The sequence below is a fragment of the Macrobrachium rosenbergii genome, chromosome 9, assembly GCF_040412425.1.
Source record: "Macrobrachium rosenbergii isolate ZJJX-2024 chromosome 9, ASM4041242v1, whole genome shotgun sequence".
NCBI classification, from domain to species: domain Eukaryota; kingdom Metazoa; phylum Arthropoda; class Malacostraca; order Decapoda; family Palaemonidae; genus Macrobrachium; species Macrobrachium rosenbergii.
In genome coordinates, this window is record NC_089749.1 from 37,304,217 (window position 1) to 37,324,569 (window position 20,353).

The 20,353-nt window shown below is 37.3% G+C and overlaps 1 protein-coding gene across 1 annotated transcript in view; it reads left to right on the forward strand.

Annotated features, from left to right (window-relative positions):
* The window catches only part of LOC136841694 (uncharacterized), a 184,701-nt gene that overhangs the window by 63,421 nt on the left and 100,927 nt on the right, over positions 1-20,353 (forward strand). The window contains 1 exon segment of the mRNA XM_067108909.1: positions 13,348-13,877. Coding sequence (XP_066965010.1) covers positions 13,559-13,877 — 319 coding nt within the window. The 5' untranslated portion in view covers positions 13,348-13,558.

Below are 20,353 nucleotides of genomic sequence, written 5' to 3' on the forward strand. Positions count from 1 at the left end.
AGTGTTAAATTACTCCAGTTACTCTTATCTAAATGAGAGGTGTTCCTCTCTCTTGGAATGGGTTTTGCTTTACTGTGTAACAAACCCTCATGTGTACAGTTCTTTCGTAGTCTGGAATTTTTTGTTTTCTCGATTGATTAACCTTGATGCCCCTAACTTTCGATCAGAGCTTCAAGCCATAGCTCATAAAACTTATTTTAAACTCTGTACGTACTGGATTCCATTTTTGAAAAAGGAAGGTGAGATTATTCTCAAATCTCGCAAATAACAAAGGCAAAAGAGTTGTTATTCTCAATAAGAATGATGATATTACTAAATTGAAAACAGTTTTAAATGATGATGCTAAATTCCAGAAGCTAGTATCTCGAGATTTTTCTAGATTGTTTATAATAGAAGATTGTATTAATTGATTCTTGAAAAGCTTTAAAGATTGTGGCTTTATCACTGAGAATACTCATCAGTCTGTGTACAGCTCAGGGTCATCTCAGATTCAATGTACGGCCTACCCAAGGCCCAAAAAAATAATGTTCCTATCCACCTGATCGGAGTGTCTTATAATAACGCCAATTGCAAATTGGCAAAGTATGTAGTTCCCATGCTTGCCCCTTTGACTGAAAATTCTTACAGCCTTAAAAATTCATATTAGTTTAAAACCGGTCCGGGACGATTCATCCAAAGACAATTGGTCCAATGATGATTGGTCCAAAATCAATTGGTCCAACAGGATTATTGGTCCAAATCCAATTGATCAATGGGATTATTGGTCCAACAGCATTATTGGTCTAAATCCAATTGATCCAATGGGACAATTTGTCCATTAAATTTTGACCTTTGTAACACTTGCAAGTGACCTGGATATTCGCAATTGCGATATGAAAAGCACAGATCATCATACTTGGATGGATGTACCCACTATAGAATTGCCTACCTTATTAGTCAAAAGGTCATTTCAACTATTTATGTTAAAAAAGGTTGAAAACAAATAAAAACTGCCATTTCATTACTTTTTATTCAGAAAAAAAATAAGTGTTTTACTTTAGTGATATGAACTGTAATACAGTACATAAATAAAAACTGCCATTTCATTACTTTTTATTCAGATAAAAAAAATCTAATTGTTTTACTTTAGTGGTATAAACTGTAATACATTAATTAAACGCTAAAAATAAAGAGGATTAACATTTGATTTATTACATGTCAGAATTTAAAACCTTAGGTTATGAGCTAGCGCTCGTAAAAAATCTAAAATTTCATAATTCTCTCTCTCGGAAAATACAGTTAAAATTCTTTGTTCACGTTCAGCACCTTTTTTTTTTTTTTTTTTTTTTTTTTTTATTTCTCCACGAACAATGCATTCCATTTCGTCCTCCACATTCTTTTGTTCTTTTCTCAACTCACTAATTAGTTTGAAGAGCCCGACATGGGCTGAGCCTAGTAGCACTTCCAAACGTCTATGCCACGCTTCTACTTTATTTTGTTTTCGTGGTACACTTGCTTCTACTCGATCATACACTGACCATAATGCAGGGGGAAAAGTGGAGGATTTCTCACTTCTGACCTCGTAACAGTCGCCTAACTTTTCCGCGAACGTAATTTTCATCGAAATAATTTACAACATCCGTCGCCTCATCAGGAATAGTTTGTTTTAGTTGCATCCTTAATTTCGTTTGCAGGTAAAAACGCAAGTGCTGCCATTTGCCTGATTTTCAAGGATAAATTTTCATTAGTTCCGTATTCAATTTTTAAACCTGAAGATATAACTTTTCTGTAAATACTCTGACCGAGATTAAAAAAACAGCCTTTGTGTTGAGTGCCAGGAATTTCAGATCCAATTGTACTGATTACTCCAATTTCAAAATCGGTGATAATCATTTCAGGAGAAAGGTTGATATCACTTTCAGCAGCATAGTCGAGAAGATCCTGGAAAACCTGCACATAACATTGTGTTTTTTCGTGTCATTAGCACATAAACTAGAGGTAGGATGCGACTTCTTTCTTGCGGTCCAACTGGAGCATGAATCGTGTACAGTTGTTTAAAGAGTGTTGGAACGGTCTTAAACGTTCCATCCATTATCCAAAAATGAGCGTCTTTGAGTTTTTTGACATTTGAATGGGTTGTGAATAACAATATTTTAACATCTCCAATGTTGGATTCACTAACTAGTAATGTCTCACCGGAGAGTGTTTTTCTATATTCGTCTGGAATAAACATATCTTGTAAATCACTTGGTTCATGGGGTCCTTCCTTGCGTACTCTTCTAATCATTTTGCTGATAGTCTCTTTTGACACTATATATGGCACAACAGATGGATCTAGTTGACTAACTACATCTTGAATAATTTGGCATGGTTTATCACTGGTGATACTAGCTTTTTCTTAATTGCATTTTGGCATTTCACTACATGAACACGACTTGACTCAGCAGCTCCACAAGTGTGTTCTCTTTCATTTTTCAAATAATGGCAGTTATCTTCAAAGTGCGTGTTTGCTGTGCCTTTACATCCTCTTTTTCACATCTGCAGTAATATGTATCTTCTCCAGTTGTCTTCTTAGTCCTTTTCGAATGTAGCGTATACAAATATCCATTAACTGAAAGTTTTTCTTTTCCTCTTTCGGAAATTACCGTGTCACATACAGTTGGCTCCATGGTAAGGACTTCAAGCCTTTACTAAATGTTTTTGAAAATAACAAAGCATGTACATATACCTGTAGGACGTCCTAAATACTGTTTGTTTACATGAACAAAGTATCTCCTTTGATGTTAACAAGTCTACTTGGCAATATAGAAAGGTCGTTTCATTATTATGCTATTGTTTCATTATCGTGCTATGGTAACAGAAACCAAGAAGGGAAATTTCACTTGTGGACTAATTTTCATTAAATAAACATTGGACCAATAATTCCTTTGGATCAATTGGTATTGGACCAATAATCCCGTTGGACCAATTGATTTTGGACCAATCGTCTTTGGACGAATCGTCATTGGACCAATCGTCATTGAGCCAATCGTACCCAAACCGTTTAAAACACTCAGGGCTCTACTCTTATGGTAAGCTACGATGTAGAATCATTATTTACAAATCTGCCTGTACCACAGACCATTGATATTATTTTACATAAGCCTTTTCATCTGGAAGATTCTCGTTTTAATGGCTTCTGTAAGAACGATTTCAAGAAACTTGTAGTTAGAAGTGCGGACACCGTTTTCGTTTTTAATGGCTGTTCCTACTCATAAATCGATGGTGTTGGTATGGGCTCTCTCTCTACTTGGTCCCATCTTCGCAGGTATCGTCATGTGCTCGCTGGAAGAGCACACACTTGATACTTGTCCCCTTAGTCGCCATCCACTATTTTAGAAAATTTATGGAGACGACACGTTTACACTTTTTAGAGTAAGTTTGATGCTGAGAGGTTTTCAATTTCCATTAATTCATTTCACCCTAATATTAAAATCATGATTGAACACGAGACCAGCGATCAGTCACAGTTTTTAGATATTTAAATAACATGATCTTCCCAAAGTTTCTCCACTTGAGTTTTTAGAAAAAAGGCCTCACTCACTGGTACACATTTTTATGGTTTTTGTTCTTTCAGTTTTAAGATTAAGATAAACTATCCTTCACAGAGCCTTTGCTTTATCCTCTAGTTGGCAAGGTTTTCACAATGAAATCACATTTTTGCAAAAGTACTTTTCCAGCAACTGCTTGCCCTTCCAGTTGTTCTTGAAACACGTCTCCAAAATTTTAAATAATATTTTTGTTCCACCCCATCCTGCTCTAACGTTCCTAAGTTACCTTTCTGTTCCGTTCTTCCTTTTCTTTATAATACAACTTTTTATAAGGAACTTCAGACTCTAATATCTGGTCATCTCCCTGCCCTGAAAATTGAAATTATACCCACAAACCCACTGACATCGGTACCGTTTTTAGCTTCAAAGACCGTTTAATCCATTAATGACCTTGTATTTTATTTATAAGTTTACTAGTCCTCGATGGAATCTAACCAATGTAGGAACCACACAGGCTACTTAAGGTCCGAATCGACAGCCAAAGAGCTGTCAGCTATAAAACTGTCACTGAACTTTCAAATCCTGAATTTTCTAGTGGGGATCATGCCTGTAAATGTAAATATTCAGTATAAAGATACTAAGGTTTTGGGCAGAGCCTCTACCAATCAGCTTTTAACAATTAAAGAATTATTGCTTATTAAAAGACTGGTCTCCTCACTGAACACCCATTCCACGTCTACTCGAGAACTGTTGACTTTTTTTGTTCTTGGTCAGTCCTTCCTCTGCCTCCACACTCAACCTAAAAATATGCCTAAGGACTCAACGGTTGGTCCTTACACATATTTTTAGGTGTTTTTGTTTTATTATAAGTAATTTTGCCTATTACATTTGTCACCTAATTTTATTTTACTAATTAGTAGTATGACCTTTGTAGCTTGATAATGAGGCCTGTAGGTTCGAAACGTCGCAGCAGAATAACTATGACTTCCTTGACATGTTGGTGTGCTTCCCCGTCTTCATTATAGTGCTGGGTTTTGAGAAAGCTCCTATACACACACACACACACACACACACACACACACACACACACACACACACACACACACACACACACACACACACACACACACACACACATTCTCTGATGGATCTCGTACAGTGGACCACATGTAGTCTTAGAAAGCGTAAAATAAAACAAGATGTCCTCACTATTTCCAAAAATTTCACATGAGTAAAGAAATACTGTGTAGTATTAACTCAGGCGGTTTAATCCTATCTCTGTAATGAACAGTTTAGAAAACGCAATAGTTTTTGCAGCATCATGTTTAGGTTCTATTATGAAAAGTGATCTTATGTGTGTTTAAAGAGAATACACTTGATGTCATTGATGTAATGGAGGTTGACATCTTGAAATCCGTTAAACCTAGTAGGAGAAAAAGTGTTGTTGTTTTGAATCCAACGTGCGAGACTTATTGTGGTATGGAGTGTCTTAATTAACGGATCTGAGTATGTTTAGTCGTTTTACCGAATGGCTGCAAAATCAAATTTTGGTTACAGATAGGAATTTGCGGTTGAGGGAGGAGGCTATGAGCCATCACAATATTCGGAATCCGTAGGGGGGTTTATTGCCGTCAGTGTACCTCACATGGTGCACTGTAGGCATTACTAAAGGGTGTTTGCAGCGCCCCTTCGGGCCCTAGCTGTTCCCACTTTTCACCCTTTTACTTTATCTCCATTTCTGTTTCCTTCCTCCAAGTGTTGGTCTCTAGCCTCTCTCATTATTCGTTCTTGGTTCAAGCTTGGGCTTGTTTTCCCCAGTTCCAATTGAGATCCTTCTTCAGCTGCATTTGCTGGCGCTCTCAATCTTCATGTCCAACCACCCCAACTCCCTCTTGTGAAGGTCTTAAGCCCAGTGCTGCTTGACAGCGTCATTTACACAAATCAAAGTATATTCAGAAATGTGCAGTGCATATTCAGTACCCATTTATTAAAAACATACAACTATTATCTGATCTATCCGTCACTTAAAAGACAATTGGTGTTTTTTTTTTTTTGTCTGTGTTTGTTAAGATCCTCAAGTATTATTGTGTGAAATTCCATGCTCCAGAAAAGTTTTGTTTTCGTATAGGAATTATTTAATGAATAAAAAGCTTGCCCTAGTGTGATTCTCTTTTTCTGTCCGGGCCTATCACTATTACTTGAAAGTGAAAACCTCAAATAATAAGAGAAATTTGGTAACTCTTATTTCTTTTTGTTTTAGAGTGTCTTTCGAATAGTCTTTCTGTGGTTCGGATGTTCCATCCTTATTCAGATCTCTGCCAGTAATTAATTTTCTTTTCTTAGAATTACCAAGAAGCCTCGTTTTTATTATACAATTTTATTTAGCTTGCTTTTTTTGTCTGTTTGTTAGCTTGTCTTGGTCAAATCTTGTAACTCAATTTTCAACCTGTTCTCTTCGTCTGATGGACTTGAAATTTTGTTTGGTTACTCAATCCCGGTGACAACACAACCTTTCATGATCAGTAGGTTAGCAGTGATCTCTAGTGCCCCACCAATGGCCTCTCCCAGTGTCTCAGCATTTGTATGAAACTCTTCGGATTTTTCACAACTTTTTTGACGCGTTAAATAACTACGGATTTTTCAACCTTCTTTGGCTTGATATCAATTTCGTTAGCTACAATCATAAATCGGTTACAGTTTCTATCAAAGTTAAAAAGTATTAACTAAAAAAATCTAAATAAATGTTGGTAAAACACGTTTTTATTAAGATGCACTAAAAAGGTAAAAATAAATTTTAACGTGGGCGCCAAACATGGAAGGAATTGCTACGAGAAATAAAGAAATATATTTCTTTTCTTGTACCATTTCCTTCCATGTTCGGCGCCCACGCTTTTATTTTTGTAGACATGATTAATTGTAAGAAAATCCTGGTGTCTCAAAAAATTTTATTTTTCACTTTTTAGTGCATCTTAACGAAAGCGTGTTTAAAATTTTTCTTTTTTATTTTTTTTACCTACTGGGGGTACAGTGCGTTCAACATTGTTATGATGAGGTACACGGAAGGATTAGACATGTTCACAGGGTTCCGACCTTACTTCTCCAGCGCACAGTCCCCTACGTTGAGTAACTGAGCCATATCTAGGCTCCATAGCAGTGAGCAGTTCGGCCAGCGAACAACGAAGCGAACTGACTGTTTATATGGCCGTTATGCAATACAGTTCATGACGGGTTAGCTCGTAGTAAGGAATTTTAGAGAAAATCGTAGGAACGAACTCATTTGTGAGTTAATAGATACAGTACATATATGCAAATAATAAAGTCAAAATCCCTTATTCTGCAACTAGTGTCATTTTTATTCCTTATAAAGATATGTAATTGAATTCCAAGGAAATCTTTGAAAAGTGGATTAAGAATCTCCCTAACTATTTATCCGTCCAGTCACTACCAAAATCTTCCGATGTAGCCAGATAATAGCGAGTGTTAAAACTTGTGCTCGTGCGTCTTCCCCTCGGGATTCAGGTTGAATATGATATGGACACAATAATTCCATTGTCGTTTGAAAAATTTTCTAAGGAAACTAGTTGCGCACTTTGCCAAGATACATACTTTTCGTATCCATTTTTTAATTCAAACCACGCCCCAATTATGCCACAAGGTAGGAATACGCAATTCAGTTTCACATTGCTATGTGAAGGCAGTTACGATAATGATTTGAGTGTCACTCATTATAAAGCATGTCTCTTCAGATAGAGAGCGATACCCGAGAAGTTTATATTTTTAGTGTGTGTTCATCCAAACATGAGGTGGACCTTGATCTTTTCAGCCGGGTTAACCATCAAGAGGGAATCGTAAACAATAGCCCCGTGACTTAACCCATGTGCGTGACGTGCATTTGATATTTGTAATCGAATCGGTTTACCTTTATGTTGAGAATTGTGCTTTCCGCATTCCTTCCTGGTTCTTTTGTGTGCTGGACACTAGAAATGCAGTGTTAGCTCATGCTCAAGAATTTTGCTAGGTTTTAGAATGAGGTCAGTTTTGCTTTCTCCCGCTAAATCGCTAGGGAAGACATTAGGATAATTCTAAATTGTAGTATCTCACTAAATTATCGGTCATACTCGATAAAATAAAAAGTAATCCTTTTAAGATCTGCTAAACTTTCTTGACAGCATCTTCAATACAAAATGCATAAACTACAAAGCAATTGAAGCATGCCACAAGTATCGCTGTAAAACTGCGCTTGCAAAAGCATAGTATGATTACGATGCGAGGCCAACGTTCATTGATCCTTCAGCGCTGCTTTTGGCATTACACCAGCGTGTGTTGCAACTCGCCCGCTTACTTTAATCTGTAGTTAGAGTTTGAAGGTTGCAGTTGCATAGTTTGCAAATTGCCTCTGAATGGTCGGGAGGTCATGATAGGTCGTCTGTTTAGGGGCTGACGTTATGTGGCCTAGTTCTCGAATAGTGTAGTGAGATTCATTGACTGGTTCCATTTTTCCTCCTATTATGGCTTTCCTCATCAGCACACTTTCCATTTGATTGTGGGTCGTGGCTCCTCGTCTCCACGCCAAAGGAGACTGAAAACTCACGAGTAGGATTTAGTGTGGGCCACGTCACCATGTACAGTGTAGGTTTAATTTAGTCCGGCATTTCCTTGGCCGTTTGGGACAAGCCCCTTAACACATCATTTCTGTGCCTATGGCAGATCATCTTTCGTAACGAAATCGATGAAATGGCCATTGTTCAGTAGGATGTATCCTACACATAATTTTAACTTCTGATAAAGAAACTCCACCCAAATTAAGTGCACCTTATGCTGCCTAGGAGAACGGTTAGCATCGAAAGCTTGTTAGTTTTCAACATAAAGTCAATATAGGCTTTCATATCACAGTAGTAGATGTCATTGTATTGTTAAGGAACAAGCTAGAAAATGATGGGCTTGGAGGTTTCGTAGGAATAGAAAATGTAATAATGATAATAATAATATAATAATAATAATGCCGACTGTAGTGGTGATAATAATAGGCGTTGTGTGTATTGAAATTCGATGACAAGATTTGAAAGAAGGGAATAAATATTGTTTGAGGCGTAAAGCGTACAACTATTTAGCCCACATCATTGGCTCAAATCCTCTAAGCCCTGCGGTATACATTTAGAAAATCAAGAAAGATAAACTGCCTTATTTGCTCTTACGTCCTTTAAAATGGGGTTTGATGTCTCTGCCGTAACCCAGAAACTCTCACAGACCGGCTGAGATTGCTCATGCTTCTTTGCTTACATTTAGAGAGTCTGAGCGTTTGAATTACCGCAAGTAAGTTTTCATACCCAAACCGAAGTTGTTGAAGTTCCTGGATCACATTCCAGTAAACAAAGATTAGCCTACGTAATGCTTCTGGTCAGTCCAGCGATCGTACCACGGGACGACATCCAACTCAGTCAAGCACATCAAAATCAAATCCAATTCCAGACTGGAAGCCGAGTATATGAGTCTGATGGAGCAAAGCAAACAATGACCGAAAACGCTTTCGGCACAGGTCCGCGCTGAGGTAATTCTTCACCTCCCTCGGGCTGGGTCCAATTGACAGCGTTTTCTGTCAGCATCCCGTGCGCCCTTGAGAGTGTTGAGTAAAGGCAGTGGTGTAACATCGTTTAGGTTAAGACTTCCACATTAAAACATTTGTTGACGACATTCGTCCTTCTCACGTTATACAGTAGGTTTGCGAAAGAATTCATAATGAAGCAGCATCACCGCTTTGGTGGCTATTATTATTATTATTATTATTATTATTATTATTTGTAGTAGTAGTGTTAGGAGGAGAGTGCCAACTCTTGCTGAAATAACGTTATTCCTGTTTAGAAGACGTTATATATTTATGATTTTGGATGTAGTGGGTAAAATTATGCATCTTTTGTCAGAAAGGGAAAGAAGGGAATTCAGTGGGCAACTGGAATAAAATATATGCATATATATATATATATATATATATATATATATATATATATATATATATATATATATATATATATATATATATATATATATATATATATATATATATATATATATATATATATATATAATTACACTTTAGGGGATAGTTTTTTTTGTCTTGAACCATTTTCGGCGGAAGCAGTTGGCGTAATGGTGTCTTGGGAGGTTTTTCCGATTCTCAAGAGTCAGTTTCATACTTGCAGATATTAAGCTACAAATAATCCCATACTGTCCAATTTAATTGAGCTTAGGAATGACTTAGACCCGAAGGGTGTCCTGACAAAGATTCGAGCTTATGCTTTGATGGCATATCAACCCAGCAGCACATACTGTAGGTTCAAAACCGGGTGAGGATTGAAATATTATGATTATATTTCCCTTTGGGCGTTAGTTATTCCCAAGATTAAGGAACTGGTGTTATTAATTTGTTATTTATGGCTTAATATTTGAAGGTATAAAAATGTCATGTTTAAAATTAATAAAATATAATTGTTATCCTAATATACTAACAGTTATTATTTTTGTAGTGACGTGCAGACAGTTTTGTGAATTATGTTTATGAGGATGGCAAGGAACTCAGCCAACTCAGCTGTTTCCTCGAAGCTACTTCTTAGAGGATTTCCAGCTAGCTGTGAAAATGTTAGTCATTTTGAATATAAGATATGTTATCCATCTAAGTTTAACTTTTACAGAGGACTCAGACTTTTAGTATTGTAAACAGTTTTTTATGTGAAGCGTAGCTTTCATAGTGAAGTAGTGTACTATATGATTTTGTCGGTAAATTACTTTGCGATTTTGATGGGTATATTCAGTTACCCGGATGGTTCCTGTTGTCGGGTGGCCTGGTTTGTCTATATAGTATTATTATATTAATAGATGTGTTTTCTGTTTGATTTATTTTTTGTATATATCAGGAGAAACAAATGTTCGCTTTGCATAACAGAAGAACATCACGTTCAGTTATAGAGAAAAAATCTCAGGTTATTTAAGAATGAAGTGACAGGGAAAAAGAAGGCAAGTAACAAACATAGAGAAGATCAGGTGATCAAGAGCTTCAGTAAGGGAGAATACGAAGTTGTTCCAAAGGGAAGTCAGTTCATTAAGGGTACTGAACAAATGAGTCATGGAATAAGAGATAAAGGAGAGAAGTTTTCATAGGAAAACATTGTCTTGGGTCAATGGTGTGAGTCTTTGAGTATTTATTTCTTGAATACAGAGGATAGAAGAGAGGCAAAGCGGATTGGTACAAAAATGGAAGTCTGAGTATGAAAATGCTCGTTGAAGTGACTGCTGAGATGGAAGCGTTGAAGAATGTAAACACTTTCTAGCTTTTTCAGTAATTTTATCTTTAGCCGTCTGACATTCTATCTCCGAGTCAGTAATGTATCTTCTACGAAGAACAGCCTTTTTTTACTCACTGCAGACCCAGCCCTTTGGCACTCCTTGCAGACCCCCTTTCTTATCCCAGAACTTGACACGTAGGTCTAATTTCCTTTCTTTGACTCTTGCCTGCATAGACATTTTAAACAGCTATGGAGACATAACTCACCCTTATCTCTGCCACATTTGTTCCCCAGAAGCAATTACTCTCATGTCTACGTGAATGCTTTGCTTCCATCATGAATATATCTTTTATACATACATCCACGGCGCCCTCCACATATCCATGTTGCCTTTCCCTCATCAACTTCTGTCCCTTCATTTTCTTCTTTGTCTAAAGCCTCACTTCATTCCATCTCTATACTTATATGAACTATCTTACTGTTTCAATCAAAATCCAACAATATCCTTTCCTTTTGATATTGATGATTATGCCCAAATTATTCTTGCATCTACTCTCCCACCTTCCCTTTATACAGTAGAATAATTCTTCTTTTCACTCTTAACCTTGGAACCTTTTGCTCATCCAGGGATACCTTGCACGTCTTTGGCAGCCACCTAGACTTTCAGCATTGTATCACAGCACGTCACTTTGATCTATTAAATCCGACTGCCTTTTTTTTTTCTATTTCCCCTTCCTGTGTCCTCGAAAGTTACTTCCACAAACATTTTCAAACGTACACTAGCGAATTTTGCCCTAGTGTCATTCAGATGGACATCTCTTTATCCATCACATTAAGTACGTAAATACTTTTCATTGTCTTTCTGTCTGCACCATTACCGTTTAGAACATCTTGTTATTACTCTCCAATTCTTACACATATTCCTTCCTCCTTTTTGTTTATTGCCCTGTTCATGCACTTCTATACCTGTACATGGTCTTTAATTTGTTTCAGTGCACCTCAGTTTTTTTTTTTTTATCACAAAGCCTCACATTATATTTCCAAACATGTTATACCCATAAGCACATCCTGTTCATCCTATAAATTCATCTCGGAGTTTTACATACTTCTCATCACGTTCTTCCGCTTCCATTTTTCGTGTATTTTCTCCTGATATAGTGTACTTATTAGATTTTCCTATAGGTACTCACTCATTACATTTTCTTATGTCTTAATGACATTTAAACATGGCTTTTTCTGTTCCCTTTCCAATAAAATTGATCCTCACTTTCACTTGACAGAATGATGATATATACTTCACGCCTCCTCTCACCATGACACCCAGTAACTTCAATATGTCATAACTCGAATGAAGGTAATTTATCACCATTTTCTCTTTTTCTAGTATTCAGAAAAATATTCATCTTTGGAAGCGCGTTCATTATGGCTGATATTTGTAGATGATACAGTACTAGTTAGGGATGGTGGAGAGAAACTCCTGAAACTAATGAAAGATCCCTACTATTAAGAAGGTTTAAAGTCAATATGTGCAAGAGTAAAGTAAGGTGGGTAAGATTCAGAGTGAAGAATGTTAATGTGGCTTGTGGAAGAGTGGAACCATTGCTTTGTATGAGTATTTGGAAGATGGTAGGATAATATAGTTCAATTTAAGTACTAGATGAAAGGAATTCTGATTTGCTACTCAAGTGTATTTACATGATGATTGTCATACATACACTCTGAAATGCATTGAGCAATTTCAACAAAACTTGGTGTACATATGACTTACTATCTCGAAAAGAACACTGTGTGGGTAAGACATCACTGCCACCAAAGGGGCAGGATGTGGGAAGGGGGTGACATGTAAAAATAACCAAAAATAACAGATATTAGTGCCTAATCCATAGTTTTCGAGGTTGCCGAGATGAATAGTGACACTCCCAATACCCTTTAAGCCCAAGTTCAGCCATGATTGGAAGTTGGGGTGGGAAGGTGGTGACATGTAAAAATAACAGAAACTACAGATATTAGTGTCTAATCCATAGTTTTCAAGCTCGCTGAGATGAATAGTGACACTCCCGATGTCCTCAAGTCCAAGTTCAGCCCCGGTAAGGAAGTGAGGGCGAGGAGGGGTGAAGTATAAAATGTCAAAAATGCTGGGCAATGTTATTGAGGCAACTATCTTAACAGGAAATGAAGAGAGAGAGAGTAGAGGGGATGTTGGAAGAGAGAGAGAGTTTATCGGTTATGCAGAGTTTTCCCGGGCAGCACCGGGTTGATCAGCTAGTACATAGATAAATCAAGCTGCCATAACCTGCAGTGTTGTATTTTATATGATTTGTTGGAATTCTGACTATGGCAACGGTAAGACAGGTTTATCACGTATTATTCATGCGTACATATTATGAATGCTTTTAAGATCTTAAAGTTTTAGGTGTGCTTTCTTTATCTCTTAGGTCCTTCGGAAAGGCTGTCAGATAATATGCCTCGCCCTCTGTTTGGTTAAGAGACCTTTGATAAAAGAATTTCCAGTTGAATGTTCAGTACCTTCTAAATGTGTCTATTTTTCCATATCATTGCAGTTAGTGATGATGGCTGAGCTACGTAGAAACCGGCAGAGACGGAGAGAAGCAGTGTGAAGGCAGAGGAGGAAGATGAGGAGGAGAGTCACCGCCAGTACTTGGCAAAACTTGTTGGGGCAACTGGAGAAGTAGAGATTTCCCTTGGAAGCACTTGAAGCAGAAGATTAAGAAGAATATCCTTCAGCAGGGAGGAGGGAGGCCTACTTGCAGGATGCGTCTGTTCCGCCGTAGGCATAGTGACCCACGAGCTGTGTCCCTTTTACCGGAAGATTCGTATGGGACTCCTTCACCCTCGTATTCTAAGGGCGTTGAGAAGAAAGGCTCCGTGACCGCTTCTAGCTCCGTTTCGAAGGCTCCTCATAATGCCCTTGCTCCAGAGGAGGAGGACAAAAAGACGGTCGTTAAAAGCAAAGGAGGGAAAGATGGAAATCCTCCATGTTACCAGACAGTCACTGCTGTTCCTGCCAGAGTATTGGAATCTGCTCTAGCAGCCGCCTCTTCTGGAACCACCCCTAAGACACCAAAGAAAGGTGAACAATTTCTCTCTCTCTCTCTCTCTCTCTCTCTCTCTCTCTCTCTCTCTCTCTCTCTCTCTCTCTCTCTCTCTCTCTCTTACGGATTTTCTCATAGCATCTCTAAATTACTTATTATATTGTTACCTTAGTATACAGCTTCATTTGTTTTGAGTACATACACACACACACACACACACACACACACACACACACACACACACACACACACACACACACACACACACACACACACACACATATGTGTTTGTATGTGTGCATATAGTCAATGTAGGAAAATGTAGGAAACACTGGGCAAACAACTTGAAGTGTTTTAAATACTTTATTTACCAATAGTTGTTTATCTACTTTTATACTATCATCAGGCTTGCAGATTCATGAGATAAGGACAAAGCAGACAGAATATACGAGGGCTGGGATTTGGGACTCATATCCTAGTATTAGTGCTTTCACCTGACCATTGAAAGATTCTGGGTGAGTTAAATTCCTGATCAGTCTTGTCATTTTCAGTGACTGCAGAAGTGAAGCTTTACAAATTTGACTTAAAAACCTCTTCAATTATTTTCAAGATTTGGGTGGTTAATCATCTTTTCTTGAGGCCAACGACAGCCACTTTTTTCTGCCATGAGATGTTGGGATTTAAAACGATGTCATTCTCATGTCTTGCGGATATGAAAATCACCAAATGCCTTTGGCCAAGAAGTTTACTGTCCCTTACTTGCATCATTAAAGGAAAGTAAGAGGAAATATAGAATATTGATTCTGGAGGTTTTAAAAGTGTGTGGGAGTGGTACAGATGGAAATAGATATATAACAATTATTTGCATAAGGAAGGAAAGCTGAATTTTATGACATACTGAAACCAGATTGAAAAATCAGTGACTGTGAGGACTGAGAGATAAAGTATCAGGAAGACTAATGTTGGGATTATTTGGATAAGCTTGAGGGAAGTGTTAAAAGCTATCAGAGTAATTTTTGTTGTCTTGGACTGGAAATTGGTGGAGTGAGAGTTTCTGAATAGGTGAATCTGTACCGGGTTTGGTTTGAACAACCAGAAAGGGTAGTTGTGTCTGGTGACTTGGATACAGAAGTAGGTGACAGAGATGGGGATGATATAGTTAGTGGGTATGAAGTGAGAATAGAGCGATATATGTTGAATTGTGTTTGGGAAGGAGCTTGATTATGAGAAACGCATGGTTCCCGGGAAGAATACTGTGTTCATAAGCATACTAGATAAAGAGAAAATTTTCAGGAAAAGTTTGTGCTACTGCAAAGTAATTGGCGTAGTAAGCAGATGGAAAGTTGACGGATAAATTGGTAAGACGAAGAGTAGCTTGAGAAATACCTGATCTTTAGCTCGTTGAATCGGAAGTGAAAATGAATAGATTTTAGGGGAGAGAAAAGGTTAAAAATTGCTCCTGGAATGTAATTATGACATCCTCGTTTAATAAGAGTAGCATATAAGTAGGAGTAGTAGACGAGGAGTTGGAAAGATTCAGAGGCGAAGTTGCAAAATGACAGGAAGAGGGAATTCAATTAGCAAGTGATGGGATGAAGAAATTGTACAATTTATGAAGAAAAAAGGAAACTGATGTGTCGTTTTATGATGATCATGTAGCAGTATATTAGAGGATGGAGAAACCACAAGTCTGTTACAAAATGTGTTGGGAATGGGAGAGGTGTAATGAAAATTTAAGGGTAAATGTGAGTATTTGTACTTCCTCATCAACATCATTCATCACCACCTCCAACACCAAGCTATGCAAAGGGACTCTGAAATTCTGCTACTTACGTCTTTCCTGCGCATTTTGTCTACAAATGTCCACTTCTCTCCTGTCTCCCTTCTTATAGTTTTCATCCATGCAGCTCCGGGTCTTCCAACTCCTCTGGTGTCCATATAATATTCTCCCAGGGGATGTGTGAAGGCATCTCTAACTCCCTTTTGTTTTTATATCATCTACATAAGGAACTTCTGTAATTTCCTTTATGGTGTCATATCTGACTTTCTCGCCGTCAGACTCCGCATATTCTTGTTAAAGCTTTATTCTTAAGTTGGCAAAATCTTTTGGATATGATTTCATGTCATACCGTGATACCGTGATTCATGTCCATATATTATAATACAAATCTTACTAGACTTAGGTATAATAATTTTTTTGTTTACAATTTCAGTCTGATTCATAAATTTTATTCAGCCTGCCCATTGCTGGATTGAACTTTTTAAGTCCAACTCAAGCATATCATTGTTCCTAAATATTTAAAACTAAATATTTAAAAGATTCAACTCATTATGCTTTTTCCATTTATTGGTATTTTTCCCTTCACACTTTCTCAGGCCGCATTACTACTGTGTGTATTAGGTTTATTTTTACTCCCGTCTGTCTAGATATATGAGTTATTCAGTTAGATTACCTTCGTAAATCTTGTGGTGTCATTATCTGCTTATTCTAATACTCTCAACTGTTTGTTGTTACTCTAATCTGAACTTTTTCGTATATCTCATACCTCTTTTTGTTAATATAAAATCAATGAGAAGGGCAAACAACAAAAGTGAAATAACATTGCGTTGTAGTATATACGCCACTGTTACTGAAATCATGGTTAATTTAATAGGAGTGCCAAAGTGATGCAACCCCTTCCATAATATGGGTCTGTGGATGTGGTCAGACGCCTTCCCTTAACCAACAAAAGCCATCAGAACGGGATTTTTAAATTCCATACACAGATGTACAACAAATGTAGCAGAAATAATTTATCTGTGCAACTCCAGCCTATTACGAATAAGCATACTGAATATTTTTTATCATAGCAGATATAAGTATAATGGTTCTTCTGTTACCATGTTCAGTCAGGTCACTTTTCTTCGCTACCTTAGCTATGACTTTCAGTTGCCAGTTATCAGGCTTTGTTTTTTTCATGCATAAGTACATTCAGGTCTTCTTCCGTTTCTGATATGAATCAATTTATCCCTTTCATATCTCTTATTCATGACCTCAAAAATTTTCCACCCAGTGTTGTCTGTCTTCCTCTTCTGATGTTATCAGTGACCCATCCCTCTTTTTGACAGGTGTTTTCCTCTTTTTCTTTTCACCTGTGGGTATTTTGTTTATAATTCAGTGGGCTTCTTTAACACCAGTGCCACTCCCTGAATACATGACTTTGTCAGAATTTGTCAACAAAATAATCAGTGTGTTTTCCAAGTGTTCTACCTTATCTTTTCTAGATCGTCGTTAGCTTCACTATCCGAACTTGAGCACTTTGCTGTCTTCATCTTCTCCCTGAAATTTGGCTACATGTACCTTTCGCTTTTGTCTATCCTTTATTGTATACCGGGTCTCATTTGACAACCAAGTTTTTTGTGTTTTTACTCCATAGAGACTGATTTATATTTTGATGTCTACTTCTCCTTGGATATGGTTTTTAAAGTGAAAAGCTATTCAGACATTCAGTTTCCAAAGCCTCTGACGAAATCTGCTCTTCTGTAGCTCGTATCATTCCTCAGTGTTCTTTCTCTCTCTTGATTTATAGCTATGTGGTATGATTTCTATGACTGCCTTTTGGAGAAGCCCAGGTGTATTTATGGATGTTGTTTTGTCAGCACAAAACCATTGAATTGCATCCCATTTCAGTTGAAGTCTTTTCCAAGTCTTCTATCAAAACTTGTGTAACGGATACTAACTCTTCTCGATGAGTGGATTGCATGCACTTGCCTAACGTTTCCATTTTCCATTGCGTTCACTGCACATTCACTGCCCCTGTGAACTTTTGCATTCAAATCACCAACAGCTCGAAGTAAAATTAATTTATTTCTGTAAAGACATCATTTGTTGATGCATTAGCATACTATAATACTCATAGTATTATAGTGTGTTGTGATTTAATTCTTGCCAGCACCCCCAATATGCCCAGAACAAGGCACCATTTCTAAATTGTGCCTTTCCAGTTAGTTCTGGGGCAGAAACCATGGAGGATTCATTATAAAGGATGGCCAGTTCCCTGTGGTGTTCAGTTTCGAACTGCTGTCAATGAATTATATAGAATATACTGTATATTAAAAAAATGGGGTAACAAATATTAGTGTGATGATTAAATATAAGGCTGCTGTAGCATTTCTATGAAAATGAAGGCTATGGTAGGAAGGCATCATATGATACAAAACGAATTAAGAAAAAAATAAATGAAAACTGAAAAAGACACAGTATAAGATGATTCAAACCAGTCTCCGAGTAGCCCATGATTCATTTGCTTTTGAGGGAATTCTTGCTGATTACCTTGTTGGACAAAAGGACACATAAGAGTCAGTAGATTTCTCTCTCTCTCTCTCTCTCTCTCTCTCTCTCTCTCTCTCTCTCTCTCTGTTGTTAGGAGAATATTCTAGCGTAGACTGTATTGATAAAGAGCTCGATTACTTTTAATTAAAACAGTAGTAGGCAGATAATTCTGTACACTATAGTATTTTATGAATAGGTCTATGTTTATATTGCAGTGTTAGGTTACCATATGAAAAATTTTCGAAGACACTGCAAGCACCATAACAGCAGCAACAAAACAAGAATAACCACAACAAGAACCACAATAAAACGTCTGAATATAAGATAGGCCTATAACCCAAACCTCATAAGCTGCGTAAACCGACAAAAAGACACAGGACATTATAGGTCTGCGTCATTTTTTATGATCCTGTTATTTCGAAAGAGAAAATGTCCTTAAGAAAATTCTCAGCAAATTATATCCAATATGGCTCGTATAACCTATCATACTGTAACTTTAAGTTGAAGATAGGCATATTCTGGTTTAGGTGTAAACTATTGCAATGAAATCGATTTTTTGACTGTTAATATGTAGTAAAGTTTCATAAAATCAATATGAAATACCATTCTGCATAGCTCTGAGAAAGTCTTTGTGCTTAAGTTTAGAATGGCGAAGACGCTAGACAATATCAGACGGTAATTATCATTGTCCAGTAATTCAAGTGCACCGATTCAAACGCAACACATTCCGTGTGTCGCCTCCGTATTCAGGTGAACCTCATTTACGAAAAATAGTGCAGCGTCGCGGAACACTCCTAACTTCATTGATATTTTCCTTTTTGTGTGTGTGTGTGTGTTTTTTTTTTTGCCATTTTTAGGTAGATGCGTATTATGATTTTATTTCAGGGAATAATATAACGTTTCCTTTTGACAGTCAGCAGAACGTACTTTAGTTCGGTAAAACAACCATTGCATAATTAATGAAGATGAAAAGAATCACAGAGTAACGAAGTTTTCGAAACCACTGTTAACCAATCAGCTGCAAAGAGCGGTGGATTTTGCTATATACGATGTACAGAAAACTCGATTGCGCCGAGAAAACTTCGGCGCATTTTTTACTTGTTTCTTTGGCATTTAGCGTTTTTCATCTTTGTCATGAATCTTTATTCACCACGTTTAGTAGCAAATAGTTTATCGCCACTGGTTCTGCTATTCGTTTAGAATTTGCCATTGGCACTTGACTTCACTACAGAGAAATTGCTGAATACTTATTGATAAGCATTGTTTCAATGCGAGCAATCCCTTCATATGCTCTGAACCTTTCCTCCTTATGATTCTCTCTTTGCTTTCCAAACATTTTGTAGATCCCCTGCTGCCTTCCTTGTTTTGCCAATTTTGAAATTCCTCTCTTATCCCATATTTTACAGCTACAGTACACTCTAAATTACTACTGTATATAAATAAACAATATCTGTACTTCTACTAGCCATGCTATTATTTATTGCTTCACATTACTAATTTACATTTACCCCTGTGACCTTACACTTGCTTAGCGTCACTTGGAACATCGAACTTTGTTCAGTGTTCGAACGCATAGCCGAAATGGCAGCATGTGCTCATGTTCCACCTCTGAATGCCTAGCTCAACAAAGCATTTGCAACCCCGCCATGACATATTTATAGTTTGATAAAGCTATGAAGAAGAAATTACGTTATTTCCGTTGTTTCTGAATCTTTTAACTATGTCCCGTATTCGACTAAATTTTCTGTCAATGACGAGAAGTGAATAGATTAACAGTCGGCCGAGAAACCCTTTCTGGGAGATGAATGGAGCAGTCAAAGAATTAGAAGACCTCTTATTCGGAAAAGGAACATTGCCCTTGTGAGGGAACTGAGTATTATTCTTATCTGCCACCGACGATCTCTGCGGAGGCTGAGGACTCTTTTGTTTGAGAGTTGTAAATATCCTGTCCGAATTTTCATTTCTTGAAGTCGCAGATACTGTACTGCTTTGTGTTCACTCACAAGTTCATCACTTAAAAACCGTTAATTAATCGTTAATTGACCGTGACAGTGTAAAATATTTGCTTATAAATAGAGAACAATAATTCGTCGTACGTTATCGCCCATTGACTCCTCCAGAAGCTTGCTCATGTAAGAGAGAGAGAGAGAGAGAGAGACTGACTAGATGTTAGAAGCAATATTGAGAAGTTATTGGCGTCAT